Source organism: Cervus elaphus, chromosome X (genome assembly GCF_910594005.1).
Source record: "Cervus elaphus chromosome X, mCerEla1.1, whole genome shotgun sequence".
In the NCBI taxonomy this organism is placed as follows: domain Eukaryota; kingdom Metazoa; phylum Chordata; class Mammalia; order Artiodactyla; family Cervidae; genus Cervus; species Cervus elaphus.
The window spans coordinates 156,891,705-156,909,507 of NC_057848.1; the positions used below are offsets into that span (position 1 = coordinate 156,891,705).

Sequence of the window (17,803 nt, forward strand, 5' to 3'; positions counted from 1 at the left end):
ATAGAAAAATGCAAAGAGGAAAATTATAATCATTTTTAATATTACTTTCCTAAGACTATTACTGATAATAATTTGGTATATTTCCATTCACTATCATATATACATATATAGTATGTATATGTGTAAAACAAAATTGTCATAGTTTACATAAATTTTTATATCTTGCCCTTTTGACTTCATACTAAGCTATAAATTTTCCAGCATCCATTACTACTTTTTTGCTTCAGTTGATTTTAGTTATTTATTTTTGCCACTTCATTTATTTTTTTAATTGAAGGATAATTGCTTTACAGAATTTTGTGGTTTTCTGTCAAACATCAGCAAGCATCAGCCATGGGTACACCCATGTCCCCTCCCTCCTGAACCTCCCTCCCATCTCCCTCTCCATCTCACCCTTCTAGATTGTCACAGAGACCCTGTTCAGCATCCACAACTATTAGTGACTTGATAATATTCCATCTTGTACCATATGTGAATATTAAATTTGTTTTTACTTTTCAAATAGAAATTGTTGCAGTGAACATCCTTGTGCCAATATCTCTGCATTCCTCCCTGATTTCTGTAGAATGAGCTTCAAGGATTGGACTTATTTGGGTCATGATTATGAATATTTTAAGGCCCTTGACACCTACTACGCAATTACCTTCTAGAAAAGTTGTACCCAACAACATTCCTGCCAGCAATGGATGAGAATGTGTAACTGTACCTTTGCCCGGAGCTGAGACTATGTCATATTATTATATCTTCCTCTCAATTCCATAGGTTCCCTTTTGCATTTTTTATTTGTGAGGCTGAAGAACTTTCTTCCCTAAAAGCACTTTCTTTTTTCACTAGAACCAGGAGATCATTTCACAGTTGTGTTTTATTTACTCTGGAAAGGAATGTATTGGAGCAAGCAATATATTTAAAGGATTCTTAATGCAAAATGCTATCAGCTTTTATGATTACCACCAATCATTGCCCATGGCTCTTTCACATACTGAAACAGAAACTCGTAAATAACATATAGAAATGAAATTTCTGAAACTCAGAATACCATCATCATTAAGTGCTCCTCCAAGATCTGACTTTGATGTTTTCTTCAGAACTTGCCACTAACCCTAGGAGACAGACCTTCTTAGCAAGTCTGTGCCCTGAACACAGTCTCTTACATGATCCTTACAGTAAGGATTTATGAGCCTGATTCTCTCTTCACTGGAAACTGAGCCATGGGCTCTGTCCCCAGAGTATGTTGACAAGGTATTTCTAAGGTTTGCTTCCTGAGAATATGTTAATATTTGTCCATGAATCAAGACTTTGAACAATTCTCTCCTGGTTCTGCTATGAGCTTATTGTATGACTGTAGTTGGATATTCTCTACATCTCTGAGGATAATTTTATCTGTCAGTAATACTACATTATTATTATATTAATGCCTTAAGAAAATAACAGGATACTTCACAATATTAGAGTATCGTAGCAATGTTTTCAATCTTGTGTTTACTGTTTACATTAATTTTCATTCTGAATTGCCCTCTCTTTACAACCTATCACCTAAAGATCCTTATAATGACTTAATTCTGCATGTCTAAAGTATACGTCCACATTGATTTGTCTAGCAGCAGCGCATGGAAAATGTGGTAGAATTATACAAGCAGTGGGGTATGTAACAGATGTGATCCAACTGGGGAAACAGCAGTCCAGATCCAGACCCACCCTCTGCCAATGTTGTATGATCTGAGTACGTAAAGCTCATTTCACCCTGCTGCTGAGATGACCAGTAGTCTCTTGAAGGTGTCAACAGTATGATTTTCTTAGCAGTTCACTGAAATGATACTCATGGCAAATTGTTTTTAAAAAAAAAAGTAGCAATTCTGCTCTAATGTTTAAATTGCTTCTTTGCAGAAAAAACTAAAATCACTATAGTAAAAACCTTCAATGCATCAGGTATGGCTTCTTCTCAATATCTAGATTTTCTTTTCTTATACCTAAAGTTAAACAAATAGTGCTGGGTGTTTATATTTTCTTTCACCTTTTTCTTGTCTTTTAAAAATGAAATCTGTTCACAATGAATAGATGTTTATGGGCTGGGTACCTTAAATTGTACTAAGTGTTTGGGGTTACATAATAATGTACTATGTTGTGTGCTGTGCTTAGCTGCTCAGTCCTGTCCAACTCTTTGTGACCCCATAGACTGTAGCCCGCCAGGCTCCTCTGTCCATGGGATTCTCCAGGCAAGAATACTGGAGTGGGTTGCCATGCCCTCCTCCAGGGGATCTTCCCAACCCAGGGATCGAACCCAGGTTTCCCGCATTGCAGGAGGATTCTTTACTGTCTGAGCCACCAGGGAATAAATCATTATTATATAATAATAGTTAGACACAATTCCCACTCTCTAGAATCTCCTAGTCTATGGGGAGAGACAAGAGAAACAAACAGGTAACTATATGAACATATGAGCGAATAAAGGCAATGATTACACAAGTGTTTCTGACATGGTTAAGAGGCATGGGAGATAGAAGGGCTGCTGCTAATGATTATCAGTGATGTGCAGTTTATGAAGGAAAGATTCTTAGAGGAGTGAACCTCAAAAATTATTTAAATCCAAAAAAATATGTACTTTTAAGTACCTATTATAAGATTAAGGATTCATGATTTGTTTAACAAAGGCTTCTAATTGATTCAAAGCAGGTTTGGCAAACTATGGCCTGTGGGCCAAATATGACCCACCATCTATGCTTGTAAATAAAGTTTTATTGGAACACCACCATGTGCTTTTGTTTATACACATTGTCTATGGCTACTTTCCTGCCACAGTGAATAGTAAAGTAGTTGCAACAGAGACAAAAAATATTTTAGACACACAAAGCCCCAAATATTTACTATTTGACCCATTACAGCCAAAGTTTTCTCACTCATGATTTAAATGCTGACCTGTGGCCATATCCTTGGGGGGAAATTATGGATAACAGCCCCAGCAATTGGAAAGAAAATTCTCAGTATGAATGGATAGCAGAAGGCATATATCACTGGAAATGAAGGTACTACTAAAAATTTAGAGAAACAGGAGAGATGATAGAATGAAAAGTTTAGTGAGCAATAGACCAATGGTTGTAAAGAACATATAAACCATTACAACCCACCATCTGTATATTCTATAGTATTTGCATAGTATATGTTTTCAATGAGTTATATCCATAAGTAAGTATATTTTAAATGAAATTTTTCTATTTTGGTGTGGGTAACACTGCTGGACCAGTATAGAGATCTACATGTCAGGCACCTTTTGCCATCTAAACTGTTTGCTCACAGAATCAAAACCCTTAGCTGAAACATGATGCCTACACACCAAACGTCAACTAAATCATTCTGGCAGGAATCACATCACATGTACTAACTCAAATTATAATTTTAGTTTATATCCAAACTAGTTCTCTTGGGAAAGAATTAAGCACTCATAAAGTGCAGTAGAAATAAAATAGCAACCAGACATTGCATACATAATTCTGACCAAACCAGACCTAACAAGGACAGGAAAATATTTCTTAATATGACAACCTTTTCCCTTCAGCAGTCTGCTAATACACAATCAACATTTGCCCCTCACTTTTGTTATAGATTTCTGATAATTCGCCAAAAGGATGAAATTAATGAAGGAAAGATTCTCAGTGGAGTAAATTTTGAGCTCTTTTCAAATCAAAGAAAAGATGTACCTCTCCTTTCACCAAAGGAGAAGGTATTTCTCAGGTTAATATTTGTGAAGTTTTTTGTTCTAACATGGCTTATTTCTCCTCCCACTCATCTCTGCCTCCTTTGTATGCTTGTGTCATCTATTGTACTGGCCATCACTCCATTTTGCCTTCACTATAACTTTTTATAACATCATGTGAAATGCCATGGTGGATGAAGCACAAGCTGGAATCAAGATTGCCAGGAGAAATATCAATAACTTAAGATACGCAGATGACACCACCCTTATGGCAGAAAGTGAAGAAGAACTAAAATGCCTCTTGATGAAAGTGAAAGAGGAGAATGAAAAAGCTGGCTTAAAACTTAACTTTCAGAAAACTAAGATCATGGCATACGGTCCCATCACTTCATGGCAAATAGATGGGGAAACAATGGAAACAGTGTCAGACTTCATTTTCTTGGGCTCCAAAATCACTGCAGATGGTAACTGCAGCCATGAAATTAAGATGCTTGCTCCTTGGAAGAAAAGCTATGACCGACCTAGATAGCAACCTAAAAAGCAGAGACATTACTTTGCCAACAGAGGTCCATCTAGTCAAAGCTATGGTTTTTCCAGTAGTCATGTATAGATGTGAGAGTTGGACTATAAAGAAAGCTGAGCTCCAAATAATTGATGTTTCTGAACTGTGGTGTTGGAGAAGACTCTTGAGAGTCCCTTGGACTGCAAGGAGATCCAACCAGTCCGTCCTAAAGGAAATCAGTCCTGAATATTCATTGGAAAGACTGATGCTGAAACTGAAACTCCAATACTTTCGCTCCTTCATGCAAAGAACTGAATCATTGGAAAAGACCCTGATGCTGGTAAAGACTGAAGGCGGGAGGAGAAGGGGACAACAGAGGATGAGATGGCTGGATGGCATCATCGACTTGATGGCATGAGTTTGAGCAAGCTCCAAGAGTTGGTGATGGACAGGGAAGCCTGGTGTGCTGCAGTCCATGGGGTTGCAAAGAGTCAGACACGACTGAGCAGCTAAACTTATAACTTTTTATTTACTGGCCAGTATCCCTCACTAGATTGTAAGCTCCTTGAGGGCACGGTCTGTATCTGGAACCTCCCAAAGCCTATAGAAGGTGGGAGATGTTCAGCCAGTACTTTTTGACTTTTACAGTTTTTGCCCTTGTGAAAAGATACCACACATTGATGTTATTTCATACATATGTTTACATAAGGAGCTAAGACCAGCATTAGAGTGTTCATCGACTCTCAGGAAAGGAAAGAGGATCTATGAGTAAGGAAGGGCTATTTCATTTAAAGTCTCTATACTCAGTTGTATTCATGCTCTTCCTTCTTTATTGGGCAGAAGAGGGATTAATTGGGAATGGGACAAACATTTTTGGGAGGAGTAGGGGATCAGATACTGACACACTAAAGAATGGTGTGAGTCCACTTCCATGGCTTAACTACTAAGAAATGAAAACTCATTCCTTTAGTCTTTGTGGAATTAATCATAGCCAATTATATCCAACATATAGTATTTTGGGTACATGTTCAATGCCTGAATTTGTGAATTCTTTTAATGTTGTATTTAAGTGCAGGTGTTAACATGTTTAACCTGCTGGGTTGTGTTTTCTTTGCAGGTGTGAAACCCCCGAGAAGTATCTGCAATTTGTCATCTATTTGCAATGACTCAGGTTAGTTCTTGTGTACACTACACATGATCAAATAAATTAGCTCCACAGAGAAACGGTTTGTTTTCCTGCTGTTAAGTATATGATGTGGGACCCTCTGATTTATCTCTTTTCATCACACCTGGCTACCCAGAGTCTCAAATGAAAACCAAAGCAAATTTTAGATATGACTGAAAGTGAGATAATGGGTTAACTCCTTTAATATGAGAACATGAAACTCTGCAGCAAATATTTTTCACCATAGCTAATATCCTTAAGAGTTGATTCATGAACATAATTAATAATGGATTTAATTATTGAAAGCCATTTCTTATATATAAAGTCCTCAAACTTTTCCATAGGACCTTCAGTATTATAACTTAGAAACAGGATGTTGTCTTTTGCCAAAAATAAAACAAACTGCTCTGCTAGAATGTTGAAAATCTCACATACACCTAGTTTAATTGGACACTAATTCCAGGAGTGCCCATAGTGTATTTTGCCATCACTAACTAAGACTGTCCGCTGTTTTTGAAAATTAAAATGGAAACCTCTTGAGAACATACTATTTTTGAAATGGGAATATTTTCCCTTCTGCATGGGCCAGAAGGAGTGAAGCAACCACTTTTCTCACGTTGGTTTGGCTCTCTGGCCTCCCTTATTAAAACCAATGAAAGCAGATGTGAAAAACAGAAAAAACATGGTGTGACAGGTCAGAACTGGATCATGGGAAGAGAGAAGAGGAAGGTAACAGAGTATTTTATAATGTTAAAAGTTTTAGTGTGGCTCCAATGATATTAAAAAAGCCAATAATTATAGGAATGCTTTCCTTTTATTCTGTTCCTTTTAACAGTTTAATACTTTGTTTGTAAAACATAGGAAACAATTTCAAGTAACATAAGTTAAGGTTGGATAGTTGAGAAAACAAGCAAACTTCCCATTGAAAGAATGTTCCACAAACACTTTCTATATTTGTGAATATAAGGTTTACTTACATGAGCTTTCTGCTAGTAGTATTCTCCAGGTTGAATATAGCAGGAAAATATTAAGTGACTTTGATTAAAGAAAAAAAACTTGCTGGATACATTTCACTTTCATATATTGTGTAACTCTCTTCTCTCCTTCTCACCTCCCTCCCCTCGTACCCCTCTCTTCACTGGATACTCCATAATTTCATTATTTTCATGCTTCATTTATGTTTTGGACTGGTGACTAATGTCTAGCTTAATGTTATGTCTACATGATGTTTGATAACTGTTTGAAAGTTGAACATTTAGTAAAAAAAAAAAAAAAACCCTGGTCATCTTGAATAACAGATGCCAGGAAGCTGGTTGGAGTAATGTTTTCCCCAGTTAAGCTACTGAATTGACCATTTGTTTTAGTGTCTGGTGAAAACAACCTTTTCAGGGGAGCAACTCTTTTGGCACCAGAATTTCCACAATATCCTGCCAGAAACCTTCACTTCTTACAGATTCCAATCTGGATTTATTAAGGGGAATGGAGGCTGGTGAGAAAACTGGGAGCTGACCAGGTAGAGTCAGGCTGAGGGTCAAAAGGTAGTGGCTTCCTGGCTGCTCTGCTCCCATTGTATGCCCAGCACATTCATGAAACTGAACATGTGCTGAATAAGACTGAAGGATGAACTTGGAGAGTGGAGAGGCAAGGGAGAAAAATTGTGTGTCAGCACACATACAGTTGCTAAATAAGTTTTTAAAAGCTAAGATTTTAGCAAAAATGGACAAGCAATTCTATGCATTTATAAATTATCTTTGGGCTTCCCTGGTGGCTCAGTGGTGAAGAGTCAGCCTGCCAATGCAGGAGATGTGAGTTTGATCCCTGGGTCAGGAAGATCCCCTGAAGAAGGAAATGGCAACTTGCTCCAGTATTCTTGCCTGGGAAATCCATGGACAGAGGAGTCTGGTGGGCTCCAAGTCCATGGGGATCGCAAGAGTCAGACACGACTGAGCAACTAAACAACAGCAACTGATTATCTTTGCTTTTAATAATTATGTAGTATATTAACTTAAATTTCAGTATCAATATGCAGAGTTTGGGGTTCTCAGTAGAAAGGTGACTGGAAAAGGGAAATCATGTTCGCTGGTCTAAATGGCATTGTCAGCCATTTTAAGTGGAAGTGGACTGCTGGGTCCTTGGCTATGGGAATCAGTTGTATTTTGGAGTGCAATGAAAGATGAGATTGGGAGGCCTTCCAGCCTCTAGCTCAGGAGTTGGCAAACTACTGCACATAGTTCAAATAATAGCCTGTCACATGTTTTTGTAAATAAAGTTTCACTGGAACACAGCCATGCCATGCATTTATATTTTGACTATGGCTGCTCTTACACTATAACCACAAAGTTGTATAGTTCGAACAGAGAACATATAGCCCACAAAAGCTTCAAATATTTATTTTCTGATCTCTTAGAGAAAAGTTGGTTGAGCCCTGCTCTAGTTTATATGATATCCTTGCCTTTCTGCTCAGGAGGCCAGTTTTTTGTCTCTGTAGATTATGAAGTGCACACAGTGTACTTCTGTTAAGGAGTCTCTGTTTTATTAGTTTCCACATGGAGCCAAAGCCCCTCAGAGTATACCCTGAAGGAAATGCTTTGAGTTCTGAAATTGAGCTCAGTATTTCTCAAAGCAGGTGTTTTCAGAACAGAGTTTTCTGGCGTTTCTGGGATGAAAGTCACAAGTTGTTCAACTGAAGAAAGGATTTGCTCTGCATTCTATTCAGGTTTCAAAGCAAAATCTCAACTGTGTTCCTAGGAAAGATAGTGCATTTGGTAACTGCATTTTAAAACAAAAACAACAAAAACTCCAAATGGCAAGGAATAAATAGACTTCCATAAGGTAGCTTAACTGCTGAGAAATACTTTTTCTCTCCCTTCCCTATCTCCTATAACTGCAACTATAACAGCTTAAAAAGATTTTCAGCGTTAGAGCCACAGTTCCCCTAGTTAACATCTTGACAGAAAATAGTCTTGATGAGAAACATGTAGGGATAAAATTTCTTGACAAGCAGATAAGCTTTTTCTTTTTCTGCATTGCCACATAAAATGTAGAGTTGATATTTTCTGAAAATTGTACTGATTGATAATCATTGAATAACTTTCTGACAGAAAAGAGAGTAAATGTGAATAACAAAGACTTTGTTTTAAAGTAATATGATGATCTTTTTCTGTGTCATATTAATCCTCAAACTCTAAGGATGCAAGTCTCAGATTTCTTTTTGAAATTTTATTTTTAGCCTTTTTTAGAGGTGAGATCATGTTTCAATATGATGAAGAAAGCAATATTACCCAGGTAGGTTTTAAAGATTTTTTAATTGCAATTAAAAAGTGAATTCTCAGATATTCAAAGATTTAAGGTTCAAATTGTTTCTGGTATTTCGCATATTTACTTTTATGACCAAATTTAAATAAAGTATGTGTTGTTGAAACACTGGCTTTGTCAGGAGGGCTTGATTTCATGATAATCATGGAGTTTTGTTAAAAATTATGTTTTAGTTTTCACTGGGTTTGCTACTGAATATGAGTGTTTATATGATGTAGTTCTATTGCCAGTCAGAATTTTAAATTATATTAGAAACTCGTAGCAATAAGAAATACATTGAATCTAAAAATAGTCTCAATCTGATCCTGTTCACTCCCATCTACGACTCAGACAGGTAGTATCAGCCTTCCCAGAAGGCTTGGTTCAGAAAGTGAAAAGTGAAAGTATTGGTCACTCAGTCCTGTCCGACTCTGTGGGACCCCATGGAGGGTAGCCCCCCAGGATCCTCTGTCCATGGAACTTCCCAGGCAAGAATACTGGAGTGGATTGCCATTTCCTCTCCAAGAGATCTTCCCCACCCAGGGATCGAACCTGTGTCCCCTACATTGCAGGAAGATTCATTACCATCTGAACCATCTGGTTCAGAAGCCCAGATTGGTTCAGAAGATCCCAGCCAAATATGGTTTGTTAATTCCGTGAATATTTCCTGAGCACCTACTATGTGCCAGGCAATGAGCTAGGTGCTAGAAATGCAGTGATGGGTGCTACCAAGTGTCCCTTTTTACATTCACACAGAGAGCTTTAGTAGTGTTCTTTTGGGGGAACTCTTGAAATAACAAAAGATAGAAATTAGCACGTCAGACTTGCTGATTCAGAATATTTTTTAAAGAAAACATAAAAACAAAGACTGACTCAGCCAATATGTATTCACTCTTTTGCTAGACAATATTGCATGTAGTTAGGAATCACAGTCTTTGGGGTGTAGGTCTTTGGGTGCCCAACAAAACTAAAGAACAGCTTCTTGTTAGAAAGTGTTATAAAAGAAAACAATGTTTGTTATATTCTTAATGATTTTGTGCTTCTAACAGAATCAAGTTATGGCTAATGGCACGTTAACTGGAATCCTGTCTCTAAGGGAATTGAAGTGAGTAATCTTGCAATTTGATTTAAAACCTAAGACATCAACTCTGGAAAGATACTTGTTGAGCTATCTTTACTTTTGGAAACCAAGAATAAGATAGAGACAGATCCAGAGGTACGAAGAATTGGTTCTTGAGATCTTCGCAAACTAACCATAGTAACCTGTTATCAACTAATATCCTCATGAGGATGTTCTCTTTGATGCTACTGAACTATGTAAGAGCTTCACTAAACCAGATTCATTTTGCCCAGTGTGCAACAAGCTAAAAAACTGAGAAGCCAAACTGAGAAGCAAAAAGAGGACTTATTCCCAACGTAGCCACATGAGGAGAACAAGTCTCAGATTTACCTCTCCAAAGGCCAGCAACTTGGGGCATTTATGGGGTAAAAAATGAAGTGGCAGGGCGGTCTGAGGCTGTGGAGTGTGGGGACCATGGCTGGAGAGTGCTGGAGGGTGGAGGAGGGTGTCAGTTGGAGAGAAGGAGGAAAAATCAGAAGACAGAGGGCCCCCAGGGTGAGTGACTAGCCAGTCTCGGAAGTTTTGCCTCGGGCCAGCACTTCCTCTGGCCCTTTGCCAGAGGCAGCTGCCTGGGGGTTGCAGTAGCCTAATGAGTAATAAGATTGTTTAACCATAATTTATATCTTGCCATTGGCTGGAACCAATAGAGTGTCTATCTGATTTGTCCCCTTGTCATATTAATTAATTTTTCCCACATAGGAATCTCTTACTGTACGCAGTATTTCTTCAAAGTGAACACTGCAAGCAATAAATACCATATGCTTCATGTAATTGCTAAAAATCTAACTTGTTTTGAACTTAACATCATCAACGATCTCCTTCATGTCAATTTCTCATTTTATTAACAGACGATCAGAACTCAACAAAACTCTGCAAACCTTAAGTGAGGTAATCATAGTATATCCTGTATTTGTTTATAATTATTATTATTTGGGGGAGAGCATGGAGTTCTGTATTCCTGAGGAGATAGGTATTCAAATTACCCCCAAATCTGCTGTGTAAAAGAATGAATGGGCAAGTTCCATTGCTCCAAAAATCAAAACTAGGCTCAATGGATGGATGTTACACGAAGGTAGATTTTCCTTTAAGTAAAACCAGGTTTCTTAAAACCAGGGCTTCAGGAGAATATGCTCCCTTGTGTGGTAGAGAGTTCCCTGACACTAGAGGTATCCAAGTAGAGCCTGAATAGCTTTGATCATATGTCATTAATCTGGTAGGAATCATTCCTAGGAGTCGTTGTGGTTCTAAGATTCTGTGATGCTGTGATAAATCCTGGGTCATCCTGCCTGATATTTTCAATTGTCAAACTAACATTAATACATTTCTTTCTTTTGTTTCAGACTTACTTTATAGAGTGTGCTACAGCAGAGTCCCAAAGGTCAGTCATTTTTCATACCTTTTTTATATAAAGATTATTATTTCTCTACTCATGAGAAATAAAGTATGAGGAGTCTTAGGGTGCAAATTCAAAGGCATTCCTCTAGAATAAATACACATTAGTGATAGTTTGGGTATATAATTTTTTATTCTTCCAAACACATATCACAGTCACATCCATCTTCTCATTTCTTTATGTAGCTCAGAAGGGTGTGGAAGGTGTTGAACAATTTACCTCTGGTTCTATGAAGCTGTGGCTCATCACCACCCTTAGCCCCACAGGCCACCAATAGGACCAACAGATGGCTCCCAGTGGTTCAGTCAGGGTGAAGGCCACACAGAAAAGAAGGAACATAATATGGAGCTTGGTGAGGGACTTCCCTGGTGGTCCCATAGTTAAGACTATGTGCTCCCAATGCAGGGGGCCTGGGTTCAATCCCTGGTCAGGGAACTATTAGATCCCTGGGAATCTAATTAGTCAGAGAATTAATAGGTCCCACGTGCTGCAACTAAGAGTTTGCATGCTGCCTCTAAAGATCCCACGTGCCGCAACGAAGATTGAAGATTCTGAATGCCACAACTAAGACTCAGCACAACCACATAAATAAATAAGAATATATATTTAAGAAAAGAGACACTCATTTCAATTTTGAAAAAATTACGGAGCTTGGGGAAAGGAGAGAGGAGGAAGGAAAAGATCGGAAAGAATAAGAAATTTAAAAGTGCATGCAAGGTTGAATCACAGATTGCCTGACAGCTATTTGAGGTTGCACAGATTATCATTTGAAATGATGTTCACTGGCTGTCGTAGCTGCATAAACCAACAAGAACAGCTTTTAGGTCAGTAGTCTGACCACCTGAATCTTGAGCATTCTATTCTAGTAAAAGTCCTAGAAAATAACAGTTTCTGCTCATCTAATGATTCACTGGTACAAATAATGACAAGTTTCCCATGAAGCTGTAAATTGGATCCCTACCCACTATATGTATTTAGTTATTTCACTTCTCATTATTTGCAACATTAATATTTTGTTCAGCATGCTGCAGTTCATGGGGTCGCAAAGAGTTGGACACGACTGAGTGACTGAACTGAACTGAAACCAAGACAAAAGTGAAAAAAGAAACAGAATGTCTTAAATTCCTAGTTATCTGATGATCTAAATGGAACTGCCAGAGTGGTTTTGGATTTAAAAGACCTTGATATTCGTTTAGGCTGGGATGTCAAAGGGCTCTCATGTTGAAAACCCAACAGCCTCCAGGCACCAGGCAAGCAGCCACCACTCAGACTCTAGGTGTCAGGATACTTGTCTTTGTAACCAGGTTTCCACCCCCGCATGTTCATTATGCAGGTGGGCAAAACGAATCAGCAGCTGTGTATGGTCAGAGGGTCTCTGGTTTGCAGTCTCTGTCAATGTAAACCTCTCTAAATGCTCTGTCGTAGGAAATCTTTGGGGTAAAGTTCCACCCATAGTAGGTGGGTGTTTACAAGCTTATCGGGGTGACATTGCAAGTTAACATTGTCAGTGTCCCCTTTCCCCACTGTTTGAGAAAACAGCTACAAATATGTAGGTAGCTTTCCAGTTGAGTAACACTCTGGTTATATATATTTCTCTTTACAGCACAGTAAATTGTACATTCACCATAAAATTGAATAAAACAATGAACATATGTGCTGTGATGGTTGCTTTCCAAACAGTAAAGATTCGACCGATGGGTAAGTTGTCTCTATCTTTATGGCTGTGTTCATTTTCACATGACTTTGATGTAATCTTTTTTAAATCGAAAATATAATGAATAAATTTACATATGTTACAACTTTCTGTTTTGAGTCTTTTGTCCTTGGGCAGTTGTTAGGGAGCTCTGAAAGGTGCTTTTTCCTGCTTTCTCAGTAAAGTTTCAGTATACTGTTTTGGAAATCAGAATAAAACAACCCTATTGAGATGGAGAATTCTATTTGGAGTGCTCGATCGATTGCTGCTGGGATATATTTACTTCTGAATTTCTCTTAGAAGTTGCTGAAGAGCAATTGATACTGCATACAACTCAATATTATTCATTCAATAAGTATTTTGAGCACTTACTATTTATATATAATTGTCAATATAATGGAATCCAATTTTATTTTATCATCTGTTTTAGACTTAAGTTCTTTAAAATGCCATCAGTGTGAGAAGTGTAATACTTGAAGGATCTGAGCTTCTCCCTTGCCTTGTTCTTGACCTTGCATTTTCATTCTTTTCCTTTTGTCTCCTCCAGAACAGTGCTGCTGTTCTGCCAGGACCCCCTGCCCTTCCTCCCTGGAGGAGGTAAAGAAACTGCAGTGGTATGTAGCAAAAATGCTGACCCTTTTCCTAATAATAATAATAATAATAATTTAATCACCATGGTGGCTAAGGAATTTTGAAATTTTGATGGTGAAGAAGGGTTTTCAATTTTAGGAAAAACAGTTTTCTTTTGTATGAAGTTTCTGTTGCCTTAAACTAGTGATTTGCAATCTTGGTTGCACACTAGAATCACCCGAGGAGTGTTAAAAATATTCTGCCTTCCCAGCCTCACCAACTGAATGTGTCCTCATATTTAAAAAATTTTCCAGTGTGGTATATGAAGAATAGTATCTTAATGTTATTTGTACTTCCCTTATTAAAACTGTTTGGACATTTTTTTCATATATTTGGGGCCATTTTTGTATCATTCTGTGAATTGTGTGTTCATGTATTTTTCCCACTAGATATTTAATCAGTTTTTAAGAGAACTTTATATATTGTGGATAATAGACCTTTGTCTGTGGTATATGTTGCAAATATTTTCTCCCAGTTTGTCAGTTATCTTCTGACTTTGTTTATGATGTTTTTGTTATGCAAATAAAAATTTTAAATGTATTTAAATTTTATCAATCTTTTATTTTATTGCTTGTGGATTTGGAGGCATTATTAGAAGGCCTTTCCCCACACCTAGTTATAGAGGAATTCATCTTTGTATTTTTCTATTACTTGTATAATTTTTTATACATTAGATCCACTTGGAATTTATTCTTATTTGGTGGGAGGCATGAGTGTAATTTAATCTTTTACAAATGTCTATCCAGTGGTCCCAGCACCATTTTTTAAAAAGTCCACCCTTCGCTCAGTGATCTGAGATGTCACCTTTGTCATATGCTAAATTTTGGTAACTATTTGGGTTAAACTACAGATGTTAGATGTTTTTCATACCTTATGTTAACCCCAATGTTAACATTGGGGGAAGCTGGGTGAGGAGTGTATGAATCTCTGTGTTATTTTTGCGATGTTTCTGTAAGCCTACAATTAGTTCAAATTAAAAATGTTTTAAAATTTTGATTTCCAGTCTCCACCCTCAGTAATTCTGGTTAAATGAGTCTGGGGCATAGCCTAGGGATTAAGAGTTTTAAAAACTTTCCTGGTGGTTCTAATGGGCAACTGAAGTTGCAAATCACTACCTTAACCTCTGCCTCAGTGGAGGTAAGGAGGGAGATGGATTCTTCAAAATAGTAGATGATCCCAAAAGTCATGGATGGTGTGATCAAAAGTGTATGAAAATATACATAGAAAAAACCAGGAATTGAATGAATGAAATTGCTCACAAGAGTTCCCAGTGATTGGCCTGCCTGCTGGATGGTCATTTTCTTGTTTACTTTTTTTTTTTTTCTTGGCAGCATTTTGTATACTTTTCTACAATCAGATGAAACTTGTATTTTTTTTAAAAAAGGACATGCATTTTTCAATATGAAACTTCTCATATGGGAATAAAAGACTAAATGTAGCCTGTCTGCCCTTTGTGGGCCAAATTTCTGGGATATATTGAAACATTAGGCTCCTAGGAGTAGCTAAAGAACTTTAGCTAAGGATATGTAGCATTTTATGTAATAAAAGGTAAAGAGTACTTGAGTTTTAAGCTTAATATACCCCATTAAGATGGAGGGCTGAACCCCACTTGGGAGATGGAATTTCTGAAAGCTTCAGGATCCAATGAGGAGACTTCACCGTCACCTCAGGACCAACTGAATCAGACATTGAGTAGGAGGCCACAGAAATCTCTAATTTTTAAAGGTCCTCTGGGTAATTCTCAGGCACAGCCAAGGTTGGAAACCACTGGGCTAAAGTAACATTAAGGGTGTAGCTGATGTATAAGCTGGGACCACCCCTTTGGCCCCAGCTTGATTCATTTTTTTCATTCAGCAACATTTCTTCATCAGGTACTGTGTGCTAGTTAGTACTTTGGCTATGCAGTATAAAATTGATTCTGGCAGATTCCTATGCTCATCAGTTTCACATAAAATTGTATACTGTTAATTCCAACTCAAGATTTACTTGAAACAAAATTCAATAAGTTGAAGAAAAAAATGGCTATGTGATTTACCTTTCCCAGCCAGTGTCACCAATGCATGTGAATGACCTAAATTTGAAGTTTCTTGGAAAGGCAAAGCTTATTTGTGAACCACCAAGACCAATATGAGAATTTGCTGAAATTAAAAACTCCACTGTACAAATCAATGATAATTATTTTTACATATTTTTCTATTGAGCAATATGCAGAAGATTGTAATTGTAATTAACAGAATTATGTACTTTGATTGTAAAAACTGTAAGAAAAAATTGAAGAACATTTTATTGTTACTGACTAATTTAGAGCTGCTTTTCAGTTTACTCCTTACCCTTTTGAGCTCAGTGTTAATACTGAGTTGACACAAGAGTTAGTGAGTTAGTTTATCTATTATGGATAGACACACATAGTTTTGAAATGGGTATGCTTTAGTTTCTAAGTCAAATCAGTTGTCTTAAAAATGATGAGCCAGTTTTGTCAGTGTGGACTTGAATATTAAAAGAAAATGATATTTTGGTATTTGATTCCAATTTTAGAAAAATTTTAAGTGTGTTTGAAACAGTTTGGGCCTGTGATTCCATTTTTTTTTTAAGTATAAATTTTGTGAAATCTAAAAAGCCCACCAAAGACAGACTCCTAGTATATGGAAACCACCAGTTTGGTTGCAGGGCATTCAATAGCTCCCTTCCCAAGAAGTACCTGGCAGTGGTACATGCTCTTCTCAACTGACTGAAAAGTGATGAGGTGTAGAATCAGGGAGTAGCAGTGAACAAGTGAAGCAGAACTGTGAATTCAAAAAAGAGCATCCCTCCTGGCTAATTCCTCTCCTGGGGAGAAAGTGGTGGAAGTGGGCAGGGGCAGGAGACCAGTGGCAGGTACACAGAGGGTCTGCAAAGGCAAGTCCCCAATGGAGCTGTGTCGCCTTGGTGATGTCACATGGTTGCCACAAGAAGAGCTTAGCCTCTGTAGCTCGTTTGTGTCTCATATGCATCTCTCTGATTCTTGCCTTTAGTGACCTTCAGGATCCCGTTGTGTGTCTCACTCGTCATCCACACGGCCCACCATTCTCTTCTTCCAGCAATGCCATCCCAGTTGCTCCTCAGGCCACCATTGTGTCCCAGATCTCTAGTGCCTTCTCTTTTGCTGAGCCTCTAGCTCATCCACTTGTAACCCAGAGCCCTCATTCTCCAACAGGGGTGATTCCCCTACCTTCTCCCCAGCCTTCAGCTCCCATAACTTCCAGCCCAGCCATTGATATGCCCCTGCCATCTGGAACTGTCTCTTCCCCTAAGCCTCCACCTGATCTTCCCCTCACCCTGCCCCGTGGGAAGTCCTCAGCCCCCTCTCCCACCACATCTGCCATTGTGAACGTCGACACGACTGGCATACCTCCTGACAAGACAGGTAAATACGACAAGCCATGCTGCTCCCATATTTTTGTCATTCGAGCCACCTGAAACCCAGCTACCAGCCTGCCAAATCATGATATCTGCAATGAGACCACATTAAGCCTTTCTTTTTATGATGTCTGCTTCATTTTGAGAGCTTTCCTTTGGGCATTCATAGAACACAGATAGAGTTGAGATTGATTGATTGGTCAAGATAAATAGCTCTGAGGCAAACATAAATCTCGTTTTATCCAGATGAGTTATTTTACAGGTTTCTTTCTCCTGCAAAAGGTGATTGGATCACTGTTTTCAACATTCTGAAGAGACCAGTTTGGAACCATTAAAAGCGGGAACTCCATTTAGGCAGAAAACAAAAGAAAAAAATTGATGTTCTTGAAATGGCACAGAATGCCAAAGCTGGCAATGAGCCAGAGTAGCCTGAGAAGGGGAAGACCCATTCAGAAGACCTCAGGGCAGGTCTGCCTAGGTCCTCACAGGTGGTGGGATTTGGAATAAGCATTTTAGCTCCTCCTGACTGAGCCTGGTCTACCTCAAGATGGAAATAACCACACTAAGCACATAGGTTTGGAATAATGGTGAATATGAGAATGCCACAGAAACTGCACCAGGCTCCCGGACACAAAGTACTCTTGAGAGTAAAAGGATAAAGGGAAGAGGGAAGGAAGCAGAGAGAATTCTGCATAATCTCTGGAGTTTAAGTCCAGTGAATAAAATATAGCAGGTCTTCCTCTAGAATTTGGAGGGTGAAGCAAAGTGAAATTCTTGGAGACATGAGACTGGAGCTTGTGTTCTCGCCTCCTCTGCCTCAGGCAAGCCTGTCCAGGAGATCTGGAGCCTCTGCTAAATGGCTTGAGATTTTTTTTTAATTCCACAAGAGAGGAATGATGAAATATGATATGCCACCTCAGTA

The 17,803-nt window shown here is 38.3% G+C and overlaps 1 protein-coding gene across 8 annotated transcripts in view; it reads left to right on the forward strand.

The window, feature by feature from the left end:
* The window catches only part of ADGRG2 (adhesion G protein-coupled receptor G2), a 126,988-nt gene that overhangs the window by 86,728 nt on the left and 22,457 nt on the right, over nt 1–17,803 (forward strand). For all 8 annotated transcript variants that reach the window (XM_043896670.1, XM_043896669.1, XM_043896664.1 and 5 more), the window contains 9 exons: nt 1,885–1,926; nt 5,308–5,361; nt 8,585–8,640; nt 9,699–9,754; nt 10,618–10,657; nt 11,110–11,147; nt 12,766–12,860; nt 13,403–13,469; nt 16,497–16,888. In XM_043896670.1, the coding sequence (XP_043752605.1) occupies nt 1,885–1,926; nt 5,308–5,361; nt 8,585–8,640; nt 9,699–9,754; nt 10,618–10,657; nt 11,110–11,147; nt 12,766–12,860; nt 13,403–13,469; nt 16,497–16,888 (840 nt within the window). The remainder of the gene's footprint in view (nt 1–1,884; nt 1,927–5,307; nt 5,362–8,584; nt 8,641–9,698; nt 9,755–10,617; nt 10,658–11,109; nt 11,148–12,765; nt 12,861–13,402; nt 13,470–16,496; nt 16,889–17,803) is intronic.